The sequence below is a fragment of the Hippocampus comes genome, unplaced genomic scaffold (assembly GCF_001891065.2).
Source record: "Hippocampus comes isolate QL1 unplaced genomic scaffold, H_comes_QL1_v1.1 scaffold49, whole genome shotgun sequence".
Classification (NCBI taxonomy): Eukaryota; Metazoa; Chordata; class Actinopteri; order Syngnathiformes; family Syngnathidae; genus Hippocampus; species Hippocampus comes.
Window position 1 is genome coordinate 389555 of NW_017804830.1, and position 22760 is coordinate 412314.

At 52.9% G+C, this 22760-nt stretch overlaps 3 protein-coding genes and 1 long non-coding RNA gene across 10 annotated transcripts in view; 1 reads left to right on the plus strand and 3 right to left on the minus strand.

Moving 5' to 3' along the window:
• Nucleotides 1–7218, minus strand: part of LOC109514722 (nesprin-2) — a 9524-nt gene extending 2306 nt beyond the window's left edge. For 2 of the 4 annotated variants that reach the window (XM_019868080.1, XM_019868062.1), the window contains exons 1-9: nt 7067–7217; nt 2275–2483; nt 2066–2216; nt 1620–1802; nt 1411–1545; nt 1123–1317; nt 846–978; nt 639–773; nt 31–110 (exon numbers count right to left, since the gene is read on the minus strand). In XM_019868080.1, the coding sequence (XP_019723639.1) occupies nt 31–110; nt 639–773; nt 846–978; nt 1123–1317; nt 1411–1545; nt 1620–1802; nt 2066–2216; nt 2275–2390 (1128 nt within the window). In that variant the 5' untranslated portion in view covers nt 2391–2483; nt 7067–7217. Of the gene's footprint in view, nt 1–30; nt 111–638; nt 774–845; nt 979–1122; nt 1318–1410; nt 1546–1619; nt 1803–2065; nt 2217–2274; nt 2484–2569; nt 2720–7066 lie in introns of those variants that run through there. The other 2 variants (XM_019868089.1, XM_019868072.1) reach the window with 2 other exon arrangements.
• A 2236-nt stretch (nt 7219–9454) lies between these two features.
• Nucleotides 9455–17236, minus strand: clip3 (CAP-GLY domain containing linker protein 3). 4 transcript variants are annotated; one of them, XM_019868039.1, is made up of 16 exons: nt 16554–17236; nt 15462–15967; nt 15247–15252; nt 14499–14877; nt 14198–14337; nt 13818–13911; nt 13576–13737; nt 13381–13499; nt 12173–12409; nt 11508–11643; nt 11268–11411; nt 11007–11138; nt 10583–10706; nt 10445–10515; nt 10288–10360; nt 9455–10210 (listed from the first exon to the last, which is right to left on the minus strand). In XM_019868039.1, the coding sequence occupies exons 4-16, from the start codon at nt 14866–14868 to the stop codon at nt 10156–10158; spliced, it is 1857 nt and encodes a 618-aa protein (XP_019723598.1). In that variant the 5' UTR covers nt 14869–14877; nt 15247–15252; nt 15462–15967; nt 16554–17236; the 3' UTR covers nt 9455–10155. The 4 variants fall into 4 exon arrangements, with proteins under 4 accessions (XP_019723598.1, XP_019723584.1, XP_019723607.1 ...); XM_019868025.1 differs by lacking the exon at nt 15462–15967; XM_019868048.1 differs by lacking the exons at nt 15247–15252; nt 15462–15967 and having other exon boundaries at nt 14499–14870.
• Nucleotides 12524–13342, minus strand: LOC109514750 (uncharacterized). Its single transcript, XR_002168045.1, has 2 exons — nt 13274–13342; nt 12524–12924 (listed from the first exon to the last, which is right to left on the minus strand). It is a non-coding gene; the product is annotated as an uncharacterized LOC109514750 (long non-coding RNA).
• timm50 (translocase of inner mitochondrial membrane 50 homolog (S. cerevisiae)) overlaps nt 17236–22760 on the plus strand; it is a 10867-nt gene continuing 5342 nt past the window's right edge. The window contains exons 1-3 of the mRNA XM_019868099.1: nt 17236–17474; nt 19051–19207; nt 19747–19778. Of these exons, the coding sequence (XP_019723658.1) occupies nt 17277–17474; nt 19051–19207; nt 19747–19778 (387 nt within the window). The 5' untranslated portion in view covers nt 17236–17276. The remainder of the gene's footprint in view (nt 17475–19050; nt 19208–19746; nt 19779–22760) is intronic.

The following is a 22760-nucleotide window of genomic DNA, read 5'->3' on the forward strand; positions in this document are numbered from 1 at the left end:
CACACACACACACACACACACGTGACTCACCAGCGTATCTTCCTGCTTGATGTTGTCTTCTGAGCTGAGGGAACTAATGTAGCTCCGCATCTTTGGGGTGTCCTTGGGACCTGTGCAGCCAAATTAGTTTCATGTCCACATGCGAGACTTTTGAGTTTTCACAAAATGTTTTCGTTCTCCTCACCAATATTGACAGGCTGGTGACGGCTGTGATTTTAGTTACAAATTTTTTGGCGAACGTTCCCCATGTGACACCTTGAAAATATTCATCTAGCGTCTTTTCACAAGCGTATTGAACGGCGGCGTGTCAGTTACAGGTGCTCGCTCTCCATTTAACACATACCCGAGACGCACCGTATTATCGGACGCAGGCATGGTCAAACGTTTGCCAGCCTAAGAAAGACGCTAGCATGCGACGCCGGTGACATTTGAGTTCCATGTCACATCATGGGGAATTTAATCAAGATTTTTTTGTCTTTGACGATTTAGTCAAGGGTTCCCGAGCTTTGATGTCATCGCTGCTGACCACCAGAGGCGGCACCTAAAGGGAGTGTGAGCATTTGCGTCAAAGGCGGCGAGAGCAACCAACCGGAAGCGTCGAGTCAAAAAGGTGCCGACTCCGGCTTTGCTTTTCCCACCTGTGCTGGCACTGCAGTAGGAGAAGTCGCTGCAGGAGCCGGAGTGTCCCACGTCCACTGAGGGGTCCCACTCCAGACCCAAGTGCTCATGGAAAGGCGACGGCGGCGAAGGACAGTGACGACGATGAAGATGATCTAACAGTGGATGGGACAAGTTCATCTCGCGGCCGTCCCTTCTTCCGCACGGTCATCAGCGTCTTCACTGACCGACTTGTTGTTCATGCTGAGGACTGCGCTCCCGGTGGACTTTGTCAAGCGCTCCCTCCTCCTCAAACAAAAAGGTCTCCGACGGACAACCGGAATCCGGAGGCGGAGTCAGCAGGAAGTCATCCTCAAAGACCTGAGAGGGAAGATCGGGCACGATGAAGACGGAGACGGCAACGGCCAGAGAGACGGCCGGAGAGAGACACGGAGATCGCGGCGGCAGCGACAGACAAAACAGACCGACGGAGAGAAAGACGCGCGCTTGAGCCGGCGCGCCCACCAGTCTCATGCTGAGGAGTCTGGTTTGCGCCCGCGCGATGTTGCCGTAGACGTGACTGCACTGGCGCAGAAGCTCCAGCAGGCGGCGCTCCACACACTGCGCGTCGCGGCCCGCGCCGCGCAGGATCAGAGCCTCGCCGCGCTCCAAAACCCCGTTCACGCGACCGGAGTTCGCGCAAACGCTCCGCTGGAAAGACTGCACAAAGGCACGCGGTCCACGCCGGCGTCCGGCGGCAAAGTCGGTCCGTTTACCTTCCAACACTCGTGCGTTACGCTGTCGGAAAGGCACCTGCAGTTGTCGGAGTTTGTCGCACGTTTTCCCCGTCACGTGTTGGACTCCCGCGAGCCCGACTTCCATCTCGGCCAACCAGACGGCCAGCTCCTCGGTCTCCTCCTCAAACTCTTCCCACTCGCGCACCAAAGCCTGGAAAAAGTCGCGCCGTTTGTCAAGAAGCGCCCGGCGCGCTTCCGTTTTGCTTCCGGATCCGGTTCTGGGACCTTGAGCCTTCCGCTGATGGATTCCAGCTTGACGTTGAGGCGGTCCCACCTGCGGCCGCAGTCCCGGGCCGCGGCTAACAGGCGAGTCCGCATGGCCCCATGGAACAGCGCGGTCAGGGTCCGGTTCCTCTGGGTCAGCGCGTCCAGATGAACCAGAAGCGAGCCTGCCTCGCACCGCAGCCTCTGGTGCACGCGCGCACGCACACGCAGACAAGTAGGCCAATAAATACGGATACGGATACGGATACGTGGAGGAAAGCACAAAACTCAACTGATTTTGAAAACACCCAAAGCTGCAGCAGTGTTCTGTATACATACTGCAAATACAACTCAAAACCTAAGAATTAAAAATGGAGCAACAAAACATAACCCCCCCCCCTGCCCCCCACCCACACACGGACACACCCACACGGATACATACATACGCAAGATGGTGCGTTCCTGACCTCAAACCTCCCGACGTCGTCCTTGGCTGCGGCGTAAGTGACTCGAGTCCAGTCGTGGGAGGCCACCGCCTGCTCGGCCAATCGCAGCCAAGCGTCCAAGTGAGCATGTTCCGTCATGAAGCCGTGCCAGAGCAGCCAACGTCTCTCCAGCCTGCGGGCCGCCACAGGACGTGACGTCGGGACTCGTGCCAAGTGCCACTCAAACTCACCGGTCGCATCCCGGCGGGTCGCCGGCTCGGCCCCAGGTGTCTGTCGGCTCCTCTTGGCTCACGTGGTCTTCGGGCCGAGGGTCGACATGATCCCGGCGCGTGTCTAATCCGGACATGGTGACGTCGGCGCGTCTTCAGCGTCGTCGCAAAAAGCTGCCGTCGCGCCCGGCCGCGCGCTCTCTTCAGCGGGAGTTCGGGCGGCGTTACCTCTGTGGACATGACTTGTGTTTGTTTTCAAGCGCATTCCCCATCGTCCCCTCTGGGACAAGAGGAGATCACGACCGCAATTTCTGACCTGCGCTCGTCTTCCGTTCGCCGCTAGGATAGCAGGGAGCGTGCGAGCGCGCGAGTCGGCTTTCGCGCGAGGTCTCCCATCAGCTATGACTGCGCGTTCTGTGCTGAGGTTTGTCAGCTCACACCCGTGATGTCACTCTTTGATTCAACATCATCGGCTAGGATAGCAGGGAGCGTGCCAGCGCGCGAGTCGGCTTTCGCGGGAGGTCTCCCATCAGCTATGACTGCGCGTTCTGCGCTGAGGTTTGTCAGCTCGCACCCGTGATGTCACTCTTTGATTCAACATCATCGTGAGCGTCGCATTGTCTGAATGACACGCGATTTGCCCGGCAGGTTTGGTCAATCGCGCGCGTGCCGCGCGTCGTGGCGACCGAGACTTCCCTCTCCCTCGTCACCTCTTCCACTTCTCTCCCGGCCGGCCGAGAGAGAGCGCGTTCCCGGTCTTTCCTTGGCTGGCTCGCCAAAATATGTCGCGGATAAACCAACGGCCAAATGAGACGCGGGTGCTGATGGGTACCGCTGGCGTTCTGAACTTGACCTAACAGTGAGACTTTTTACACACGCGCTCACGTGTCACTTCGAACCAGTCGGGTTCCTGCTTGGACAGTCGAAGAAGAAAACCGAAGCACTCACTGTTGGGTGTCATTCAAAAGCTCCACTTTTCTCGCTTTCAAAAGAGAAACAAGATGTATGAAGCAGTCACATTGAGTCAGGTGTTGATCGGCTTTTGACAAAGACCTCAAAGACGAAACCAAATCTGCCCCCCCCCCCCACAAAAAAAAAAGGGTCAGCTCAGAAGAGTGTTAAGTGCCTCAGTCAATTTTGGACCAAATGTCAGTGGAGCTCTCGTGAATTCTTTTGCCTTCTCTGCTGCTGACCCAAATCTGTGCCTTTGTGCCTTCACGTTGATCAGATATCATATTATCTGGGATGAAAGCTGCACAGGATTAGGTTTGAGCCGGGCTGGGACTAACAGGTAGTGATCTCAGACGGAGAAAGGAAGTCAGCAGATCTGCTCAACTCAGACCAAACTCATGGCACAGAGTAAGAACCCTGTGCTCACAAACGGAAGAGTTACGTAAGGCCAGTTTAGCCTCGTCGTTTTGAGTTTGTCATGGACCAGTCACTGCTCCTCCATTCCAAGTTAGTCCAATGGCGTCCACCGGTGTAGGCAGATCCACTTGGATCCAGTCAGGTCCAGTCGGCTCCGCTCGGGTACCGTTGGACCCCTGTGTGTTTCGCTTTAGTTCAGCTAGTCAGATCCAGGCTGGGCCATTCATTGCCCGTTTGAACCACTCGAGTCCAGTCTGGACTAGCTGGGATGGGCGTGGTCGACTTGAGTCTAGTCAGTCAAGTCTGGTGAGTCAGTGTGATCCACTCTGGACTAGTATGGCCCAACGTAGATTGGGCCTCTCTGGATCCAAAATGTTTTGCGAGTAGCAGAAGTGGTGACGTTAAAAGCCACTTGTGTGTGTGATGGCCTAACAAGTTTCTGTATTTCTGGTCACCGGAGGACACATTTAAGACAGCAGGTGGCGCTGCTCCATCGGAGCTTGGCTAGCAGCCACCAGGAGGCAGAGCCGCAACACAACCGACCTTTACTGAGCCAAGGCACTGTCACAAAATAAAAAAAAGACAAAAAAAAATTTTTTTTGGGGGGGGGGGGCTTAACAGGCCAGAAATCTGTTACTTGCGTCTCATTTTCCCTCCCACACATCCCTGGCTTTGTCATTTTTTTTAAATTGAAAAATACATGATTCAAATATTTGTAAATCCAGGACAGTTCGTAAAACAGCTCTTAAAATGACAGTAAAATTTTAAAAAGCCGAAAGCTAAACATAGGACGCAAATCCAAGCAACGGGCTTCTTTTCTGCCGTAGGTCTTGTTGTGATCACGTGACCGGAGTGAGGCCAATCCAATTGGTTGTTGACCGGAAAAGATTTGCGACGTGCCACGGCGTGGCTTCCTTCAAAGTTTGGGCAGCTGACTCCGTTTTCCAAATGTATTCGCGGATTCTCCCCGAAGCCGGATCATAAGAGAGTTTTTTTTAAATTGTAATTCTTTATATGGGCGGCTCGGACCGACAAGTGCGAGGACAGCTTTTCGTGGCCGAGAAGTGCGACTGAAGAGCAAAGCAAAGTTCGCTCCAGATGGATTTTGAAGCAGTTTTCGGGCGTCAGGTTAGCTGCCGAGACCATACTCGAAGGTAAACAAAATCACTTTTTTTTTTTTTTTTTATTCGATATGTGCAAAATCGACTTGTTGTTAATGACTTGAAACTAAATGAGGTTTCCACAGCCTGCTCGGTGCTACTGAAAATGAGCCCCGAGCCGCCTGTGCTGCTTGTCTTCTGTCAGCTTTTTTGAAGCATCAAAATACAGTTTGGACTCAAATTTAGGTCGAATGTGTTTGTTCCTGTTTAGCGGATGTCGAGGTTATTCCTGTTCGATTTCGATATGCGTTTAAGGTTTAGGTACGTGTTTTCGGGAATATTCCACGTTTTGAGTTGACGCTCAACTCACATCAACCGTTCACTGGCACCAAGATGCCATCAGATGGCGCTAAAGCAACAGTGTTAAATTTCCGCTTTTTGCCCGAGTACAAAAACAGTGAGCAGGGGAGTTATTTAGTCAAAAATGCAGGGTTAGGCTCCCGCCCCCCTCCCCAAACAAGTTGATTCATCTCAATTTCCTCCCAGTCGATTTGAAATTGGACCTGAAAATCGGTGCCATTGTCAAATCCGGCTTTTTGCATCTTTGGCAGCTGGCTCAAGTCAAGCTTCTCCTTTCTCAAGAGTGTTTTGAGACGCAGTCATTCGTGCCTTTGTTTGCACTTTAGTTTGGAGTCAGCCGATCCGCCATGAAGCGTCTCGCCTTTTGACCGATACTCATAAGAGGGAGCACATGGCTCCAACTCTGGATCCATTTTACAGTTGTTTCCCAATCTTGAAATGGCCCGCCGGCCCCACCTCACCTCTCTGAGCCGCCCGGTGCCTCAGGTCTGCGGACCGGACGCTAGTCGAGGTAGCGAGAAGCGAGCTCAGAGGCGACGGAGCCTTTTCCGTCGCCTGTCCCTCTCTTTGGAATGAACGTTGGGCAAGCCCCTTCGCTGCCCATCGTTCAAACTATTTGGCTTTTTGAGAGACTTGATTTGGAGTTGGGCTGTTTTTGCGTGTACAAATAATTTTTGCTCCACTTTGCACACGGCGGTGGTTGTTTTTCAAGCGCTCGAGAAATACACTTGAGTGGAGTTGAGATTGTACTGGGTCAGTGTGACCTGTCGGCCAGTTCTCTGAACGGCTCATGTGAATGGCAAGCGCATCATTGTACCTTCTGCGGAAGAGCATTGAAAAAGTAAAAATCGTTTCGGGCCGAGGTTGTGAAATCGGATTGCTTCCCACGCCCCGCCTGATGATCTCTCACTCGGCAACCCTCCGAGTGCATCTTGATTTGCACGTCAAGAACGCACAGCAAGTATCTCGTCTCCTGCCCTCACAATGAGTCCATTGAGCGTGCGTTGCCGTGATGACAAAAGGGGTTGGGAAGCGGGCCGTCGGGGCCCTGGCTGGCTGGCGGTCAGGTGACGGGGCTGCGGTCACACGACACCTGATGCCGGGCCCCGGGGGGGGGGCTGCAAGACGCCCACCATTCAGTCAGTCAGTCACTCGCCATTGTGCTCCGAAACTAACACTGGGCCGCTTGTGCGAGCGCTCGATACTGGAAATCACAATCGGATATCTGTGGCCGACGTGGGTCCTTCCGCACTGGAGGATGACGGTGATCCTTTCTGAAGATCAATAAATCGGGCTCATTCAAATGAAAAATGCCAATATTTTGCCGAGGTCGCTTTGTGAGGAAACGTCCGCCAGGAAGCTGACCTTGTGACCTTGTCCGGACGCAGGTGCGGCGGCTCGGGCGTGGCGCCGTCGCCAGATCGCGAGGCATGTTTGTTTTTGAGGGCGCCGCATGTTAGCCCGACTTGCTCAGGTTGCCACGGCGTCCATTCTAGCTTGTCACTGCGATTGGAAGCCGTGCGACGCGCCGCGTCCCACCGTCGAGCGTGCCGGGAAAGGAGCAACACCTTGGCCCTCATTGAGGTGGCGGCCGCGCGAAGAAGTGAGGCATCCGATTGCAAGGGAACGCGTCGGCGCGCAAAATACACCATCGAAGCTAACATGCTAACAAGTCTTTGGACCGTTGAGTCGAGTGACACCTGTCGCGGTGACCGTTGACGACGGACGGCGGTGCACTTCCTCGCGCGCACGCACACGGCAAGGCACCTCGAGGCACACTGGTTCCCTTAACGTTGGCTCACGCCACTGAATACACACACACACACACACACACACGCCGCTCAACCGCAGGTGTACTTTCCCAGAGTGACCGCGCACGTCGCGCACCCGCAGCAAGCAAAGGGTTTGCACTTGGCAGGCGAGATCTGAACGAGGCCGCCTGGAACGGCTCACCCGTTGGTGAGAAGAGGTCAAAGCAAAGTTACCTGCTGCTGGCCGAGGTCACGCCTGGGGGAGGAAAAGACGTGCGCCGTCCGCGAGCCACGAAGAAGGACGAGGAGCAGGTCGCGTGACTTCAGGTCAACCTGGCGCACACACGGGACTCCTGTGGGCCCCGCCCCCTGCGCGCACCTGAAACCGCTCACGCAGGAAAACTAGTTAACGCCCACTTGACACTCGACACTTGCCGTTTTTTTTCTTCCCGTCGTCCCATTGTTGCTTGGGTGCTTCGTGTTTGCCATGCGGCAGTCATGTCAAGAGTTCGCTTGGCTTCAAACCCGCTTGGGACGCCTGACAGGGCAACTGGGCAAGTGAACTTCAAGAGGATATGCACATCAACTCACTGCAATGGTTAGTCGCTCTGAGGTAGACTTGTCACCTTCGAGAGAGAAAAAAACCAAAACATCTGGAAGATGGATTTTTCCAGAAAGTTGTTTGTGTTTGATGCTCATTACCCGTGACATTTCTTTCATGTAAAATAGTTGCGTTGCTTGATTTGCAAATGATGCAATCAACACGCTCCTGATTTGAAGCTGGCCTTCCTCATGCGCTCATTGGAATGCAAATCAACTTTCATCTTTGCCGGTCGTGACGTCACACACGTCGACATGCGCGCGCACCTGTCACGTCGGTGATGTTGAGAAAGAGAGAAAGCGGGCCTTCTGAAAACAAATCCCTCATTTAAAGTGGAGGTGTGTGTGTGTGTGTGTGTGTGTGTGTGTGTTGGGGGGGGGGGTTGACTGTGACGGACACACCCACACACAAACACGCGACAACCGCAGGCAAAAGTCAGCGGTTGCTTCTCCTGCGGCGACCTCTGCTGGACATTCCCAAGAGTGCAACGCGGTACGCAACTTTGCTTTCGAAGGCACAAAAAGAGCCAGAAGGAATTGCTTCTTTTTCTACCTTACCACTCTGATGTGAAATTGGACTTTTCTTTGAATTCTGTTTCCGGCCGGCTCTCCACATAAGCCACCGACAGGCAAAACGGCAGCACACGAGCAGCGCTCACCGTACCTAATGTATCGTCCTTCCACTGCAAAGAAGCCAATGCGAATTGACGGTTGCCACATCTTGTAGCCGTGGAGCTTTGGAGCGTACACGTATCTCATCGCGGATTTTGCCAGGCATTTCTAATCTCAAAACGGCCCCGAAGTCAAGGCCCCCGTGTCACCGAGCAGCGCTGCACATGACACATGAGAGCTTGAGCTTGAAATGAGCAGTCGGCCCAACGACATGATCCGGATGGAGCGTTCAGCGATTGTTCCCCGATTTGAGTTTTTCTGTTGTCGTTTTGGTTTGGTTCAAGAACCACCGAGCACGCAGGAAACGCCAGTGCAGCGGGTCGAACCTGCCGCAGCAGCGGAGAACAAAGCCTTCGGCGCCCCCCGCCCCTGACGCACCTGAACGCATCATCATCGTCCTCCCGACAAGCAAAACATTTGCGTTTGGCTCAGTCCCGAGCGCAGTCGCGTCTGCGCTCATTTCCGGCCCAAAGTCAGCCCCCCTCGTCAGGTGCTACGGGTCTGGGATGCCCCACAAACAAGTCAAAGGAATGGAGAGGGAATCAGGAAATAAAAACAACACCAACATCAAATGTTTTATTTGGGCTACTATTGACCGAATGGCAGAAGTTGCTCCGATTAGTGGATGCGTTTCCATGCTAAGGACAACGTGAGAAGATGAGCAAGTCCACGGGGATCACAGTGCACAGCATGCAGTCAACCAGAGGAACGCACCAACGCGCACTTGCACATCGGATGGAAAGAAGAAGAAGAAGAACTCAGAACCAGAAGCCCACTTGGTGATGTTCTCATATAATACGTACGCTGTTGTTGTTAGCTTCGGCTTTTCAGGTTATACTCATGAACAATGACGAGACGTCACATGAGCCGGACAGGTTTGGCCGTAGTGATTAAACCACTTTGTCAAATGCACAAGTGAGGCTAAACGGTCGACTTGAAGCGAAGCTCTTCGTCGCCAAGGGGGTCGCGTACCAGCGAGGGGTTGACGTACGCCGCTGGATGGCTCACCAGAGATACGACTAACCACAAACTCGCGACTCACCGGCGGCACCGAGTGGTCAAAGCAGAGAAAGTCGAATGCTGGAGAATGCGCTGAATTACGAGCGGATCCAGGATCGGGGCGAGAGCGGCTGATGTCTCGAGTTGGGACGGTCCAAATGACCACAAGAGGGAACTTTCAAAGACATACTTGCCGAGGGCTCAGTCATCAGTGACGTTCGGAAGGCCTTCGGAAACATGCCGCTTGTTGGAGAGCAAGGAATACCCGGAAGAAAAAAGTTGAAACTTGCTCAAGAGTAAGGCGGCAACGTAAAGGCTGAAGAAGGACTTTTCAAATTGAAGCTTTGGCTCGCTGAGCGGTTTCGGTCAAAACTTGGGATGGCCTTCGACTTGATTTCAACGAGGTCTACGATCTAGTCAATTCCAACAGGTTTCGCGATCAACTCGTGATCCGGTGGATGAACGGGATGGAGCTGCTCGCCGAAGGCCTAACAAAACTTGATGTTCTCTGAGCACGCAGCAGACAAAAAGGATCAACGGATTTTTAAATATCCCCCGCCCCCTTTTCACATTGCGAAAGACGTCTCTGCGATGAAGCTTTCAACTCTCGATCAACGCGCCGGCTCCGCGAGATGGAAAAAAGGAAACAAGCAACAAAAGATGAACACAAAGAGTTGTTGTCTGAAAGCAAACCACTTTGCGGGCGCTTTTGTAGCTCAGAGCACACGCGCCGCAGAGCAAAATCAAAACACGTGGCGGTCGGAGCTAACGTTAGCCGAGCTAGAAAGGCGGGGTGCTAACCACGAGAGAGGAGTTTGTGGGCGACGGCGGCGAGGGTTTCTTTAGCGGGAACGCGGAACATCTGCTCAACATTTCAACAAGGCACTACAGATTTCCAACGGCTAAGCGAGAAGAACGCGAGAGTGCGAGGAAACACTCGAGAAGAAACGTGAGCTGAGAGCGAGGGACAAAAGGCTTTCACCAGGTTGGACAACGACAGTGATGGGTAGCTAGAAGGTTTGCTGGAGGAGGAGAAGGGACGCGGGACGCGGTTAGGACTGCATCTCAGCTCGCAGCATCCACGGGAACCAACAGCAGAACAGCAACCTGAAGACAAGGACCTTCGGTCAAGTTGCCAGAACATTTAGTCCCTCCGGAGGTGACAAATGGTCCTGCACCCGTACCTCGATATGGAGCTCTCGGAGGTCAGATCTTTGGCAGAACGAACCGTGTTGAAGTTTCGCTTGGGCTGAGACACTGCAACAAAACACCAAAAATGCCAAATCCCCTGCCAACCCCAGACCGGATGCGGCTGTCCACCGGGCCCTCGGGGATACTCACTGGTGACTTGGTGGACTTTCTTCACCGCGGAGTTCTGCTCGTTCCGGGAGCCCTCCTTGGGTCCGCCGATCCTGAAGGAACGGCGACAGTGTAAAACCTGACACCTGACTTCACTTGAGCGGGCAGGAAACGCCTTACCTCTGGACCCGGGAGGGTGGGGCAAACACGCCGTATTTGGGGAGGCAGCTAAAGTAGCGCACCCCGAACACGGAGCCGTCGTGTTTGCCGGTGGGCTGGTCCAGCTCCACACCGAACCATAAACCTGCCGGATGGAAATGTGACATGAGCTATTAGCATTCGAAACCTCCGACGTGAGAAACGGACTCAGCTCAATGCTCATCAAGTCCGCCGCGAGTTGAGCCGGGATGGTGCCAGGCACGACGCTGAATTTAAAAAATACATTTCAAAAAGCGGCATGTTTGTTGAGCCTTTTGAGGCCGGCTCATACGTTGCCCGTCTGCAGACTCCACACGGACTGCAGATGCCCACGCGGTTCCACCCCGACTACATTTGCCGTCTGGACCGTCTGGATGTGTTCCACGCACGCAGCCAAAAAACTGACCTGGCGCAAAGTCTGTTTTTCCAAAGAAGCGCACAACGCCATGCTTCTGCCCGGCCACCAAGACCTGATCCCCGACCTCAGCGTTCAGTCCTTCTGGGTCCAGACTAACGACTGACGATTTCTTTTTCAGGGCTGCCAACAGACAACATACACACATTCGTGGGAACTGAACCCACACCACTTGCTTGCTCCCAAGTCAGGCCAGTGTACCACGACACCGCCAGTGACCGGAACTAAAATGATACCCAATGTCTGTCTTGCCTTTCTCCTTCTTCTCTTTCTCTTTCTTGGTCTTCCCGGCGAGGCGCGAGGCCAGGTCCATGCGGGGGGTCCGAGGCGTGGAGGTGACGGAGGAAAGGTTCTGTTCCGCAGACTTGGAGATCTTTGACACCGGAGCAAAGATCCCTGTGGACCGGAAGAGAGAAAACCACGGACATCTTCGGCATGCGTATCCTTCACGGCAGAGACAAAAAGCAGCGGCAGCGCGGGACTCATCGTTACCGAGTTTGGGGGGGCAGATGAAGTAGCGAACGCCGCCGACACTGCCGTCGTTCTTTCCCTCCGGCTCGTCCAGCTCCACGCCGACCCATTGCCCACTGGCGAACTCTGTGGTGCCGCAGAACCTCAGTGTCCCAGTCTGCAAGACAGGTACAACTTGCTGTCGGAAAGGAAGGATGCTTCTCGGAGAAGAAAGCGGTCATTCCGTTGTCGACGCGGGTCCGTAGAGTCGAGTGGTCCAGGATCAGACGCCACGGAAGAACAACCTGTTCGAGGATGCCTGTTCTTGCCTTCTGGAGTAAGTCATCCAGAGAGCCCATGGCGCTGGCGTTCGCACCGATTTAGAGACTGTCTAGTGAAGTTTTGTCGAAACGGGTGAAGAGAGGGAATGCTTCTCGGCAGTCATCCACCGGACGCTTCTCTGGAGGCAAGCGGTCCGGTGTCAGAGACCGGGGAAGATTACCAAGCAAAATGTTCAGGGGACAAAAGCCCGGCGGTGGCGTTCCGACCCAATCGGTTGCGTCGGGATGTGAAGAGACAAAAGCAAGAATGACCATTTCCAGTTGGCGAGGAGAAAACAAGGACCGACTTTTTGAATCTTTGGATTCATGTTGGAAATTGCTTTTGAGTCTCTCGGCAAAAGCCTGCGCGCTACACGTGCTTCTGACCTTCATGTCGTCCAGCACCACGCGCTCCCCCAGCTTCATGCCCAGCGAGGACAGCATCAGGTTCCCGGGAATGTTGTCGTAGTTGGGCAGCGTGGCTCTGGGAAGGTTGCAGCTCAGCGGAACGGCGTCCAGGAGCAGCCGCTTCAGCTCTTTGGCCACCATGGCCGCCTCGGCCTTGTCCAGGCTCATGTCCATGGGGTCGGGGACCACCTCACCGGGGACGTGGCCGTTCTCATTCTGCGGAGAAGAAAAGGGCTGTCTGGCGAATTGAGTTTTGCTTGACGTTTTGGACTCGCCTCGCATTGCGTTTTGATCGGACGACGTTTGGCCTGGCGTGATCTGGAGTTTTGGGTTTTCCTATGTCCCGTCCGGTTGCTCTGGATTTGTCTCCAGCGGGAGCCCTGGCTCGCCGTCCGCTCCCTCCCGTCTTATCTCGGTGTGCCTCGTTGTCTCATCGGAGCCCGGTTTTCATTCACTCGGATCTCGTCTACGTGCAAACGAGTTTGAATCTATCTGCAAAGGCATCGTTTTTTAATCGGGTTCCCAGAGTGAATCGGTTTCAAAGTGCTGCCCTGGCATTTCCATGTCAGCCGCACACTCGTACATTTCCTGAGACCGTGGCGCGGTCAGCCCGGTTCTCACGCGACCCCGCGCGCGTGGCTGACTGCGTCAGATGACTCAGCCGGGCATGGGGGGCTTCCATTTCGATCCAGAAGTTGTCAATGTTGTCAGCCCGCTCCAATTCCTTGCGCCTTTGACATTTCCAGCAAATTTGTCAGAGTATCTTTACTTTGCACATGTTTCTTATCCTCGGTTCTCGGTTACCTCCCGCGGCAGCATTACAGCGACACATCGGGCCTGGAATAAACACTGTTTCTTTTGAGCGGACGTATACGATTTGTTCGGGAAAGTTTTCCCAAAAATGGGTTCCATTTTCACGCTTCCTTGTCGTGCGTCACGTTCTATTCGTGTTTTTGATGCTGTGTTAAAGTAGTTTGTTCATAACTATCCTTGTTTGAGTCGTGAACGGTGATGATTTATTTTCCTCATCCAATCTTGCGTTATCTGTTGCAAAACTCCGCAGAGTAATTCAAGTCTGACTTTGGGGCCATTCGGTGGCATCTCGGTGCCAAGGAATGACGTCGAAGTGAGCTGAAGGGCCTTATTCAGATTTGACAAACAGAAGAAGAAGAAGAAGAAGCTCTGACCCGGACGGTGGGGTTGGCACCGTGCTCCAGAAGACACTTGACTGCACCCAAACACAGGTTGGAGGCGGCGATGTGCAGAGCCGTCCCGTAGTGGAAGTCACTGCACGTGGAGTTCAGAACTGCCGTGCAGCATGAGCGGAAATGAGTTTGGTCGACAAGTCGCTGACCCCGATGATCCGTCGCGAGTCTACCTACCTCTGGGTTTGGCAGCCTTCAGCAGGACCCGGACCAGTTCCGGAACGTCAAAGTAGGCGGCGTAGTGCAGAGCGTTCATGTTGGTCCAACGGCTCCTCAAACTCACGTCGGCGCCCAGCGACATCAGCTGGCTGGTCAGCCGCAGCGCCGCCGCCGGGTCGCCTGTGCGCAGGCAAAACGCCAAACTTTAACACGTGCGCAGAACCTCTTTTGCGACGTTAAAACCGGAGACGACGTCTTACCAACGCCGTGCGCGCCCGCCTTGCAGCTGTAGTGGAGAAGCGTCATGTCCGTCAAGCCATCACGGTCATTCACGTGGCAACCGCGTTTCAGGATCTGGGAAACAGACACGCGCACACTTTGGATCGGCCTTGAAGTTGAATTTTCGGGGGAGTGTCCCAACTCCGCCCGATGTCACTCGAGTGTCGTTCATTGTCTGCTCCGCGCTGAGTGGCGACAGAGCCTGCCTCGCTCCATTCCAACCTCTCCACTCTGGTGCTTTTCTAGGCCATGCCAGGATTTCAACACGCAGAGTGCGACGCGTCATCGCCTCTTTTGCTTCGCGGCCGTCGCCCCGAACGAGTGACTGCACCGAGTTCGTCCGCGCCGAGGGCGCCCTCACCTCGTTGCCGATGACGTCGATCTTGTGCTGCACCTGGGGAACCCACTGACGCACGATGGCGAACAGCTCCGGGATGGTGGTCCGGGGGTCCGTGAGGATCTCCAGACAGGCCGGGTCATTGGGGTCGAAGAAGGTGAAGGCTGGACGCCGGAGAGAAATGCAAAGTCGACGTTATGAAGACATACAAAGAAAGAAAGAGAGGACGAGCGGGGCGGGAGTCGGAGCACTTGGCGCTTCCCGTCACTTGGCTAAGGTGGCGCGACAATGGGCATGCACTTCCGAAGTCCTTGGTGTGGCGCACCGTAGTCTTTGGGAAGGGGCGCCTGCGCAGAAGGGTGCACCATGGCTCGGCGTCGGGTCTCGTGGACCGGACTCTGGAGCGCGGACACAGACGGCGGCTCGCTCTCGTCGGGTGCGCCGTCACCTTCCCTGCCCGAGGACTCGTCTACCAGCGGCTCCCGCTGCCCCTCGTCCTCATGCTCCCCGGCGCGCTCGTCTTCATCTTGGGCTCTTTCTTCGCCCTTCTCCTCTTCCTCCTCCTCGTCCTCCTCGTCCTCCTCTTCTTCCTCCGTCAGCTCCTCATCCTCCTCTCTTTGGACCCTCCCGTCCTCCTGCTCGTCGCGGTCGTGCCTTTCCTTCTCCTGCATCTCCAGGCTCTCCTCTTTCGTCATGGCTGCGGGCCTGTTGCGCACACACAAGTCAGTGCTTGGATCATGGATGTTCAACTCGTTTTTATCGTGAGCCATGTCATCGTCCTACTTTGCCTCGGCAGAGCCATGACTGCCAATAACTTACACATGTACAATCACCAATCATCATATTACTGTACTCCCAATAGTTTGAGTGAGTAATCCGTTCCAAAATCTCTGACTAAAACCAAGTCAGATGAGCACGAAAGCAACATTTGCCATCAGAAATGATGTCAGTCCAATTCATCCCTGCCAAGGATGCTGGCCCCCGAGACTTGACCCCGAACGCAGACACCCGAAAATTATTCACGCCAATTTACAGAAAAAAATGACTCTCCAAATAGACAAATAAGGGTTTGGTGAGAGCTGCTAAAGTGGAGAAAAAAAAATGCCATTTCAATGCAGCTTTCAAACCACCAAATCCACGTGCATCGCACGAAACATGCAAGTAGACGCACTTGATTTGCTTTTGGTCCGGCACCAAAACTGATTTGGTGGGCCGGCTCTGGCCATCATGGAAAGAGACAAACAAACAGAAGAATTGCTCACTCGTGTTTCATTTTGCATTCACTTACTTGATCGTAAGTACAAAGAACACAAAGCTTAATGAGTGACAAGGGTGACGAAAGGCTTTGCTCGCTCAGCGCTTCCACAAACACGTCTTTTGTCTTCGTCCGTCACGGCTCCTCATTGGAAGTCAGCGGTGCACTTAGCAAATGGACAGCAAGCCTCGTGGAATCCAAACGGCAGCCCCTCCCTTCACAATGCAAATGTGCATCGTGTTTGCGCACAAGAAATCAGCGAGCTGTCACTTTGGAAGCAGGAAAGCTCTTGCGGCCCTCGGTGCTTTCCTTAGACCCGAAGCTGGGTCATACGACCTTAAAATGCAATCTCCAAAGGCAAACGGCACTGTTGACAATCATTCTGCTGCTATCTCAAGTTGGCCGGGCAAGTCGGAGCAAAAAAAAAAAAAGAAATAACGGCTCGTATCTCGAAACACCTCAGTCGGGTCACGCGTATCCCAAGGCATCGCTTCAAGTTCTTGTTTACACCTCAAGCTCAGCCTGCTTGCATTTTGCTCCTGATGGCAACAAAAGATCCACGATGGAGAGAAACGCGAGGAAACGGATTACAAACATACAGATGAAAAATAAGCCCACGTGCATATTATTATTATATTTTCATATGCGCATACTGTGTATATGGAGGCCGTGGCCCCCCCTCCCCCTCCTCCTTCTTTCAGCTTCCATTTTACATCCCCGGGAAACGTCGCTACAAATAAACACAAACACGCGTTGTACATCCTAGTGTGCTCTTCTCATTTTAAACCATTGGTGATTTGGCTGGCGAACAAAACATTTGTCAACGAGACGCTTTGAAGGCCAACGTGCGCAGCAAAAAAGCGCACAGCCAAAAATCAAGTGCACGCGCACGTACACGCGATCATGAGGATGGATATATGATGAGAACCGACACTGTCTTTGCAAGGTGCTTTGTGAAGCGAAAACGACGTTTTTTTTTTCCATTTGATCAAGCTTTTGTGTTCCCCATCATCGTCGTGACACTGTAACAACGCGCATCCGCGAGCACGCCGGATGCGACCACCAATCGGTGAATTTAAAGAAAAAAGATGCTTAGAAAATACAGATAAAGATTTTTTTGTTTACCTGAAAACAAGCCACTTGCTGCTAAATGTCGACGTACGATCCGCTCTCACAACAACACTGATGATGTTGAGCAGGAGGAGGAGGAGAAAGAAGAGGATGGTTGTGAATGGCAATGATCCTGGATCTCTCTCTCTCTCTCTCTCCCTCCCCTACCCCTATCGTCATCTAGTCTGAAATATACTCTGACGTTTTTAGACCAAAGGTTTTCTGTTCATTCAAACTAGCTGACATTAATTAAAAAAATAGGAGTCACTGGTGAGACGAATTTTATGACGTGCGCGCAGACATCATAATCGAGGGTCGTTTCTGCTGTTTTTATTCCACACATATGCATTAATTAAATCACACTGTCAAGCAAGAAAGGAATGAAAGGTCCCGTCATATAAATTAACATTTGATAATACAATGTATTGCCGTAATGCATAGAAAAAATAGCTCTGCAAATTTAAGAGATATGTTTGTGTAATCTATACAAGACACATTTTAGGTGGGATTGGGGGATTTTGCCCTCAACCGATATGGAAGAATTGTGACGTCATCGAAGGACATTGTCATTCTTGCTTCCGATTGGCCAGGACAGCTCGAGTACGCCCACCAGAGGCCCTCCCGCCCTCGCTGAGAGGTTATCGCTGCCCTCACTCACAAGCGCAACCAATCGGGTGCTTTTGTCCTTTAGCTCCGAGTGGAAAACGCAAAGGCACTCGCCGGCAACCGCCATCCAAAATGTCGGCTACGTGTATGTTCCCCATGTGTGTGCGAGCGAGCCGGGGCTTTCTCAGGCTTCGGAGCCGGGCGACGTCGCCCGGCACGGCGGCCGTCGTGCGCACGCTGTCTACGGGCAAACCGCCGGCCGGGCACGACGGTGCGACGAGTGGTCTGGCCCAGGCGATTCTCCAGGAGCGGCTTCAACAGCAGAGTCAGGTGAGGCGCTTCGGGTGCGCTCGAAATGCTCACCAAGTCAACGTGGGCCTGGTTGGCAAAGAGAACACGCCGCTGAACTCAAGAGCTCGGTAGCTTTGGGGATGTCAGGGTGTTGGAAATGAATTCCCGCATGGCATGTCCGACCTGTCGTTCGCTTCTGTTACGTCTGAAGATTTTTTTTTGCCCCGGAGATAAAGAGAGAGACGAGTTGGGGGCGTCCTCAACACCCGCGGACGATTAAGGACGCGTGTGGAGAAATTATTAAGTTGTAACCCCTTCGCTATGTCACCCAACGATTCAATGAACCTTCGACGAGGGAGGTTAGCTACTGCTAGCGTGCTAGCACTGTCACCAACTGCAATTCAAAGTGTTCCTGCGTGTTTAACCGCGAGAAGAGCAAACTGTAACACACACACACACACACCAGTGTTGCTGTGTGTGAAGGCAGTATCGGCTAGTGATGACAACTGGCATACAGTTAAAGTATGCGTGTGCCAATTCATCATGACTGTTGGAAGGTCCTTATAAAATGACGCACAATGCACACGCTTAAAAAAAGTCCTTGGATGTGCTGTGTTAGCACCTACATTTGATTGGCGTGAAGGTTAGCAGCACAGCAGTGCCCTCTGTCCCGTTTCTTGCGATATCTCCAGCCCTCTTCCTTAGCCCGCTCACTTGTCTTGAATAAGGAGGTCGAGTAAACTAGGACAGCACAATTCATGGAAATTCAGTCGCGATCACAACTTTGGCTGCCATGTTCAAATGAACCTGATCGTCAGCGACATTTCCATTTCAAATGCGGGCTGTGCTGCATCTCGAATCAAGCCAAGTGAAGCGTACCCTGCTGAGTCATGGCCGGAGAAGAAAGTCGAAACACATTGGAGATGGGGAGCTGCTGCTGCTGCTGCTGCTGCCTGGACGCGTGTGGATTCAGGGCAAGCGATGTTCAACTGGAGAAGAGGAGACTGATTCCGGTTGAACCCCTGTTGTAAAAGGACAATCCATTTATTTTAAAGTTTAAAACTATTTTCTTATTTGCCGTTGAAAAGTTGTGCAGGAGAGATACAGATGACACTGAACCAGGCCTATATTGATTAATCAAAGGTTATTGTTGATTCATTTGAAAATGGATTCGTTGTTGGTGTATCCACTCATTGGCATATATCAAATTTCTACCGTGTTCTCCACCGACTTTTAAATTTGTAACCACACGACGGTCCAAATAACGTCCAATTGATTTTCTTTCCGTCGTTTCATCGGGAAACGTTGCCTCGGTTTGAGAACGGGGTCACGGAACAATTTCAAATTGGAAGTCGCGGTTCCACAATAAGAGGTCAGACATGCTTCCAATGTCATTTTTAGTCCAATATTTTTACCCACTCGAGGCACCGCTGCTCGTTTGTCGGGCAGACCGACCTCCCGCTGTTGATTTCAGTGAGACCTCCTCGTCGTCAATGTCCAAACGCCAACGTGTGACCGCCACCGAATCGACTTTAAACCGCAACAGTGGTAAAGTGGACGTGTAGAATATTTTATTGACTTATTTTTTTTTAACACCCCACGTGTCGTGATGCAGGGCCAGCCTCCTCCCGCCGAGGGCGTCGAAGCCGCCGCCGAGCAGTCGGCCGGTGACAAGAAGCAGAAGGAGAACACTGCCTACGCCAAGAAAATGGTGCTGAGGTTGGCGGGCCTGATGGGCCTGGGCGGCGCCGTCAGCATCATCTACATTTTTGGTGAGCGCGCGCCTCCTCGCTGTCCGGCCTTTCTCCTGACCTCTTACATCTGTCATGTTGGCATCTTTCGAGCAGATATGCGCTCTGGGTGAAGCAAGCCTGAAATGTGGGTGTTCCCCTGTCAAAGCCGGCCACCCGCATCTTCTCTTGTTGACTTAAGGCTCGTCTCGAAAAAATCCATAGTTGTGAGTCAAATTGATGTCTGCTGCGTTCAAGAAATGAACAACAGTATGCTTGAAACGGTTTCAGCCCCAAGTACTACTCAAAAGTTGACTTCACACTTGGCCTTTAAAGAAAGAGTTTATTTTTTTGCTCCCGGCCCTGCTCGCCTGGAATTAAGGGAAGCCCGAAACTGGCGCGCTCCCGTCTTTTCCATCGGAAATGCATCACGAGCCGCGTGGCATAGATTCAATTCACGTTGAATCAAAACGTCAAATATTCCCATTGAACGGTGGGCCCGACTTGTCAGCTGTTGAATTGATCGACTTGGGCGCATGGGAAAAGAATGTCACATCTTTGTCTTTTTCCTTCATTTTCAGGGACCAATTCAGTGGACGAACAAGGCAATCGGGTAGGTTGCAAGCACACGCACAGTACGAAGTGCAAGAAAGCTTTTTGGTTCTTGTTAAACAATTGTCCGACGAACTCTTCAGGTTTTAGTGAGGATGATGATATTGCGGAATATTCTCAGACATTTTGCCTTTCAAAATGTTACGAGACGCTTTCACTTGCTCAACTTTTCTCCGTCTCCACCGAGTGGGCAAGCGCACTTTTCTGACCGGTCAAGTGCGTGCTGAAAAGTTTTTTCCTTTCATACGCTGATGGGACCCCACCCCCAACCCCCAAACCCACCCGACACGTGCAGCACACTTCTCTCGCTTTTTGTCCCACGCGGCCACGCCGGCCGGCGCGTACGTGCGACACGAGCCCCTTTGAGGCGGGCGTGACAACTTTGGCGTGACTCGACTTTTATTTGCGCCTCGGGCGGTGACGTTGGGGGAGGTGGGGGGCATCAAAGGGGCCAAATTATCCCGATCGGCCCACTTGCGGCACTTGACTTCAAAGGGCACACTTTTCACACCCACCGCGGCGCATCCTTTTGTTGCCCGAAAAGGCTTCCTGCTTGGCTTTGAAGCTACCGCCGTGTGAAACGTTTTATTCGGCCTCCCAAACACGCGCCGGGTTTCTTTCGATGGCTGCGGTACGTATTTCTGTCTTAATTTTTGAACCTCCTCTTCTGTGCTGAATGTACGAGCTGGAAATTGGAGAGATGAATCGATTGGTGGAGCTCTTTGGAACCGCGGCTCGCCCGCGAGCGTCGTCTTTTATTTTTCCTCAGCGCTCGATGTCATCGTGAAGGATGACGACGTCTCTGTCTGGCGTTTTGCTCCAAATGGGCTCTGCTCGGGCCGCGGCCATCTGTCTTTCTCCGTTCTACGCGATGGCTCTTTGCCCTAGACACCTTTTGGGAGAAAAATTGCCTCCGGCCTTGAACACTTCAGAAAAGAAAGCCCAAATGGTAATCGAGAATATTAAAAAAAAAAAAAAAAAAGGCCTTGTGATATTCCAACTTTTTACTCTGGGCAGCAAACAGGACTTTTATTTTATTCTCGTTTTATAACTTTCTTTGAAAAAAAAGACAGATTTTATTCTCATAATATCAATTCCCCCCATTTTGATTTGTCCCCCCCCACAAAAGGCTGTCAAGAGGACTTTATTTTGGGACTGTTACGACTTAAGACTGTTTTTCTTACAAAACAAAAACCGCACCAACTAAAAAAAGACCGCTTTTGTCCCAAACAAAACGGCTTTATTCTCAGAAGTCGAAAAGCCCCCTCCCCCCCACCCCTCATAATCCACACACAAAACAAAAGAAGACCCTTTCATCCAGGAGAAGATAAGGCTTCCTTGGTTCTTGTAAAATTGTGACTCAATTGCTGGGGAAATCTAAATTCTGCTTTCTTTGAAGACGACTTGAAGGAAACAACATTTTTTGTTTGTTTGTTCACAATGAGGTCCTCATCTTCCTCTGTGGCTTGTAAATTGCTGGCAAAGTTGTACTTTTGTTTGCCGTGGGCGTCCCTGATCCGGAGAGGGGGCGAGGGGATGACGACCCAATCGGATGTCGCCGTTTGGATTCCGCTCCGACGGTTCTGGACATTTGCACCCACCGAGCGGGGTCGCCGCTCTGAAGATTTCTTCGTGGACCGAGCGGGTTCAGAGGGGCACCCGCCTCCCTCCCTGCAGCCTTTTCATCTCGTTCGAGGAACTTTGATCTCATTCCGACAAACGTTGCGCCGTCCAATCGCGCGTCACACGTCGCCCGCTCGGCATCCGTGGCGGCCCAGCCCGGTCATCCTCCCATCTGCGGCCCCTTCTCAAGGTTGCTCGCTTTTTTACCCAGGTGGGCTTTTGGGAGTTTTTCCTTGGCCCCCCGAGGTGGTGAATACATGAATACCACCGTGGGCATGTCGAGCCCCTTCAGACTGTTTGGGAGGAAGGGCGGAGAGAAATCGTTGTGACTTGACTCGGCATCGGCTTTTGGTCAATGACCTCCTGCGTGCTTCTTCTTCTTTCATGTATTGGCCCATTCTGTTGCTTTCAGCTCGCAAAGCAAGGTTAGAAGGGGGACTGTCCAGAATCGCAATGAAAGCGTCAAGTAGGTGTGTTTCCATGCTCCGGAGTGCAGTCGCGGCGTCATTGGCCGGCCAGAAGGAGAACACGCTGGCGAGCGCTCCGATCCACTCCGAGCGTTGGAGCGCACGTGCTAATGAGGTGACAAGAGCTCATTCTCGCAGCGCCGTGATGCAAATGCCGCCGTGTGCCGGTCGCACCTCGGGGCTGCCGAAGCGTCGCTGATGAGAAAAGATGGGGGGTCGGGTTGCGGGAACGCGTCTCCCCCGCTCTCACCGTGCCGAGTTCGCGCCGCTTGCTGGCCGAGCGGGTATTTCAGCAAATAAAAACGCCGATCCTTAAAAGAGTCTTATGCTGGGTTGCGACCAAACGCGTGCGTTTGTTTGTTTTTTTTTTTTGCAGAGGCCCCGCAGAGGGGTTGCTCCATCTCGCTTGTCCATCAGGTTGCGCCGATGCTCAATGCTATCCTGGCTCACCGCTCGGCAGCTGTAAACAAGTCGATCCATAAACGGGATTACGTCGTTGGCGTTTTCGAGGAACCTCAGTGAAACGGCGCCCAAATGGGGAGCAGATTTGGACGACTTCACCAAAAATGCCACAAAAGGGAAAAATGTGCGGTTGTGTATGATCACTTAGCCTACGCGTGCAGATGTGCGAGTCGATTTGAATTATTATTATTTTTTTTAGGATGCCCTGATCCCAAACTCCGCCCAGTCTTGCGTCTTTTCTGCTCCCAGCTCACATTTCTGCGCTAACCTTGCGTCGCAGCAAAATCCCGCGATACGGCGAAAAATCTGAGACGGCCAAAGTGTGGAGCGCCATTCTCAAGGGAGGAAGGACCCTTGCGTGGCGTGGCGTTGGTCTGTGGCGTCACTCTTGGCACTCGCGGCCGTGTCCGTTGGGTTGCCACGCTGGAAAA

Excerpts from the sequence above, each read along its gene's own strand:
- clip3 (XM_019868048.1), bottom strand. The coding sequence starts at position 14,868 with ATGACGAAAGAGGAGAGCCTGGAGATGCAGGAGAAGGAAAGGCACGAC. Across the intron at positions 13,500-13,575 it reads GAAGGCTGCCAAACCCAGAG|TTCTGAACTCCACGTGCAGT; the intron begins GTAGGTAGACTC and ends GCTGCACGGCAG. Across the intron at positions 11,139-11,267 it reads GAAAGAGAAGAAGGAGAAAG|CCCTGAAAAAGAAATCGTCA; the intron begins GCAAGACAGACA and ends GTCTGTTGGCAG.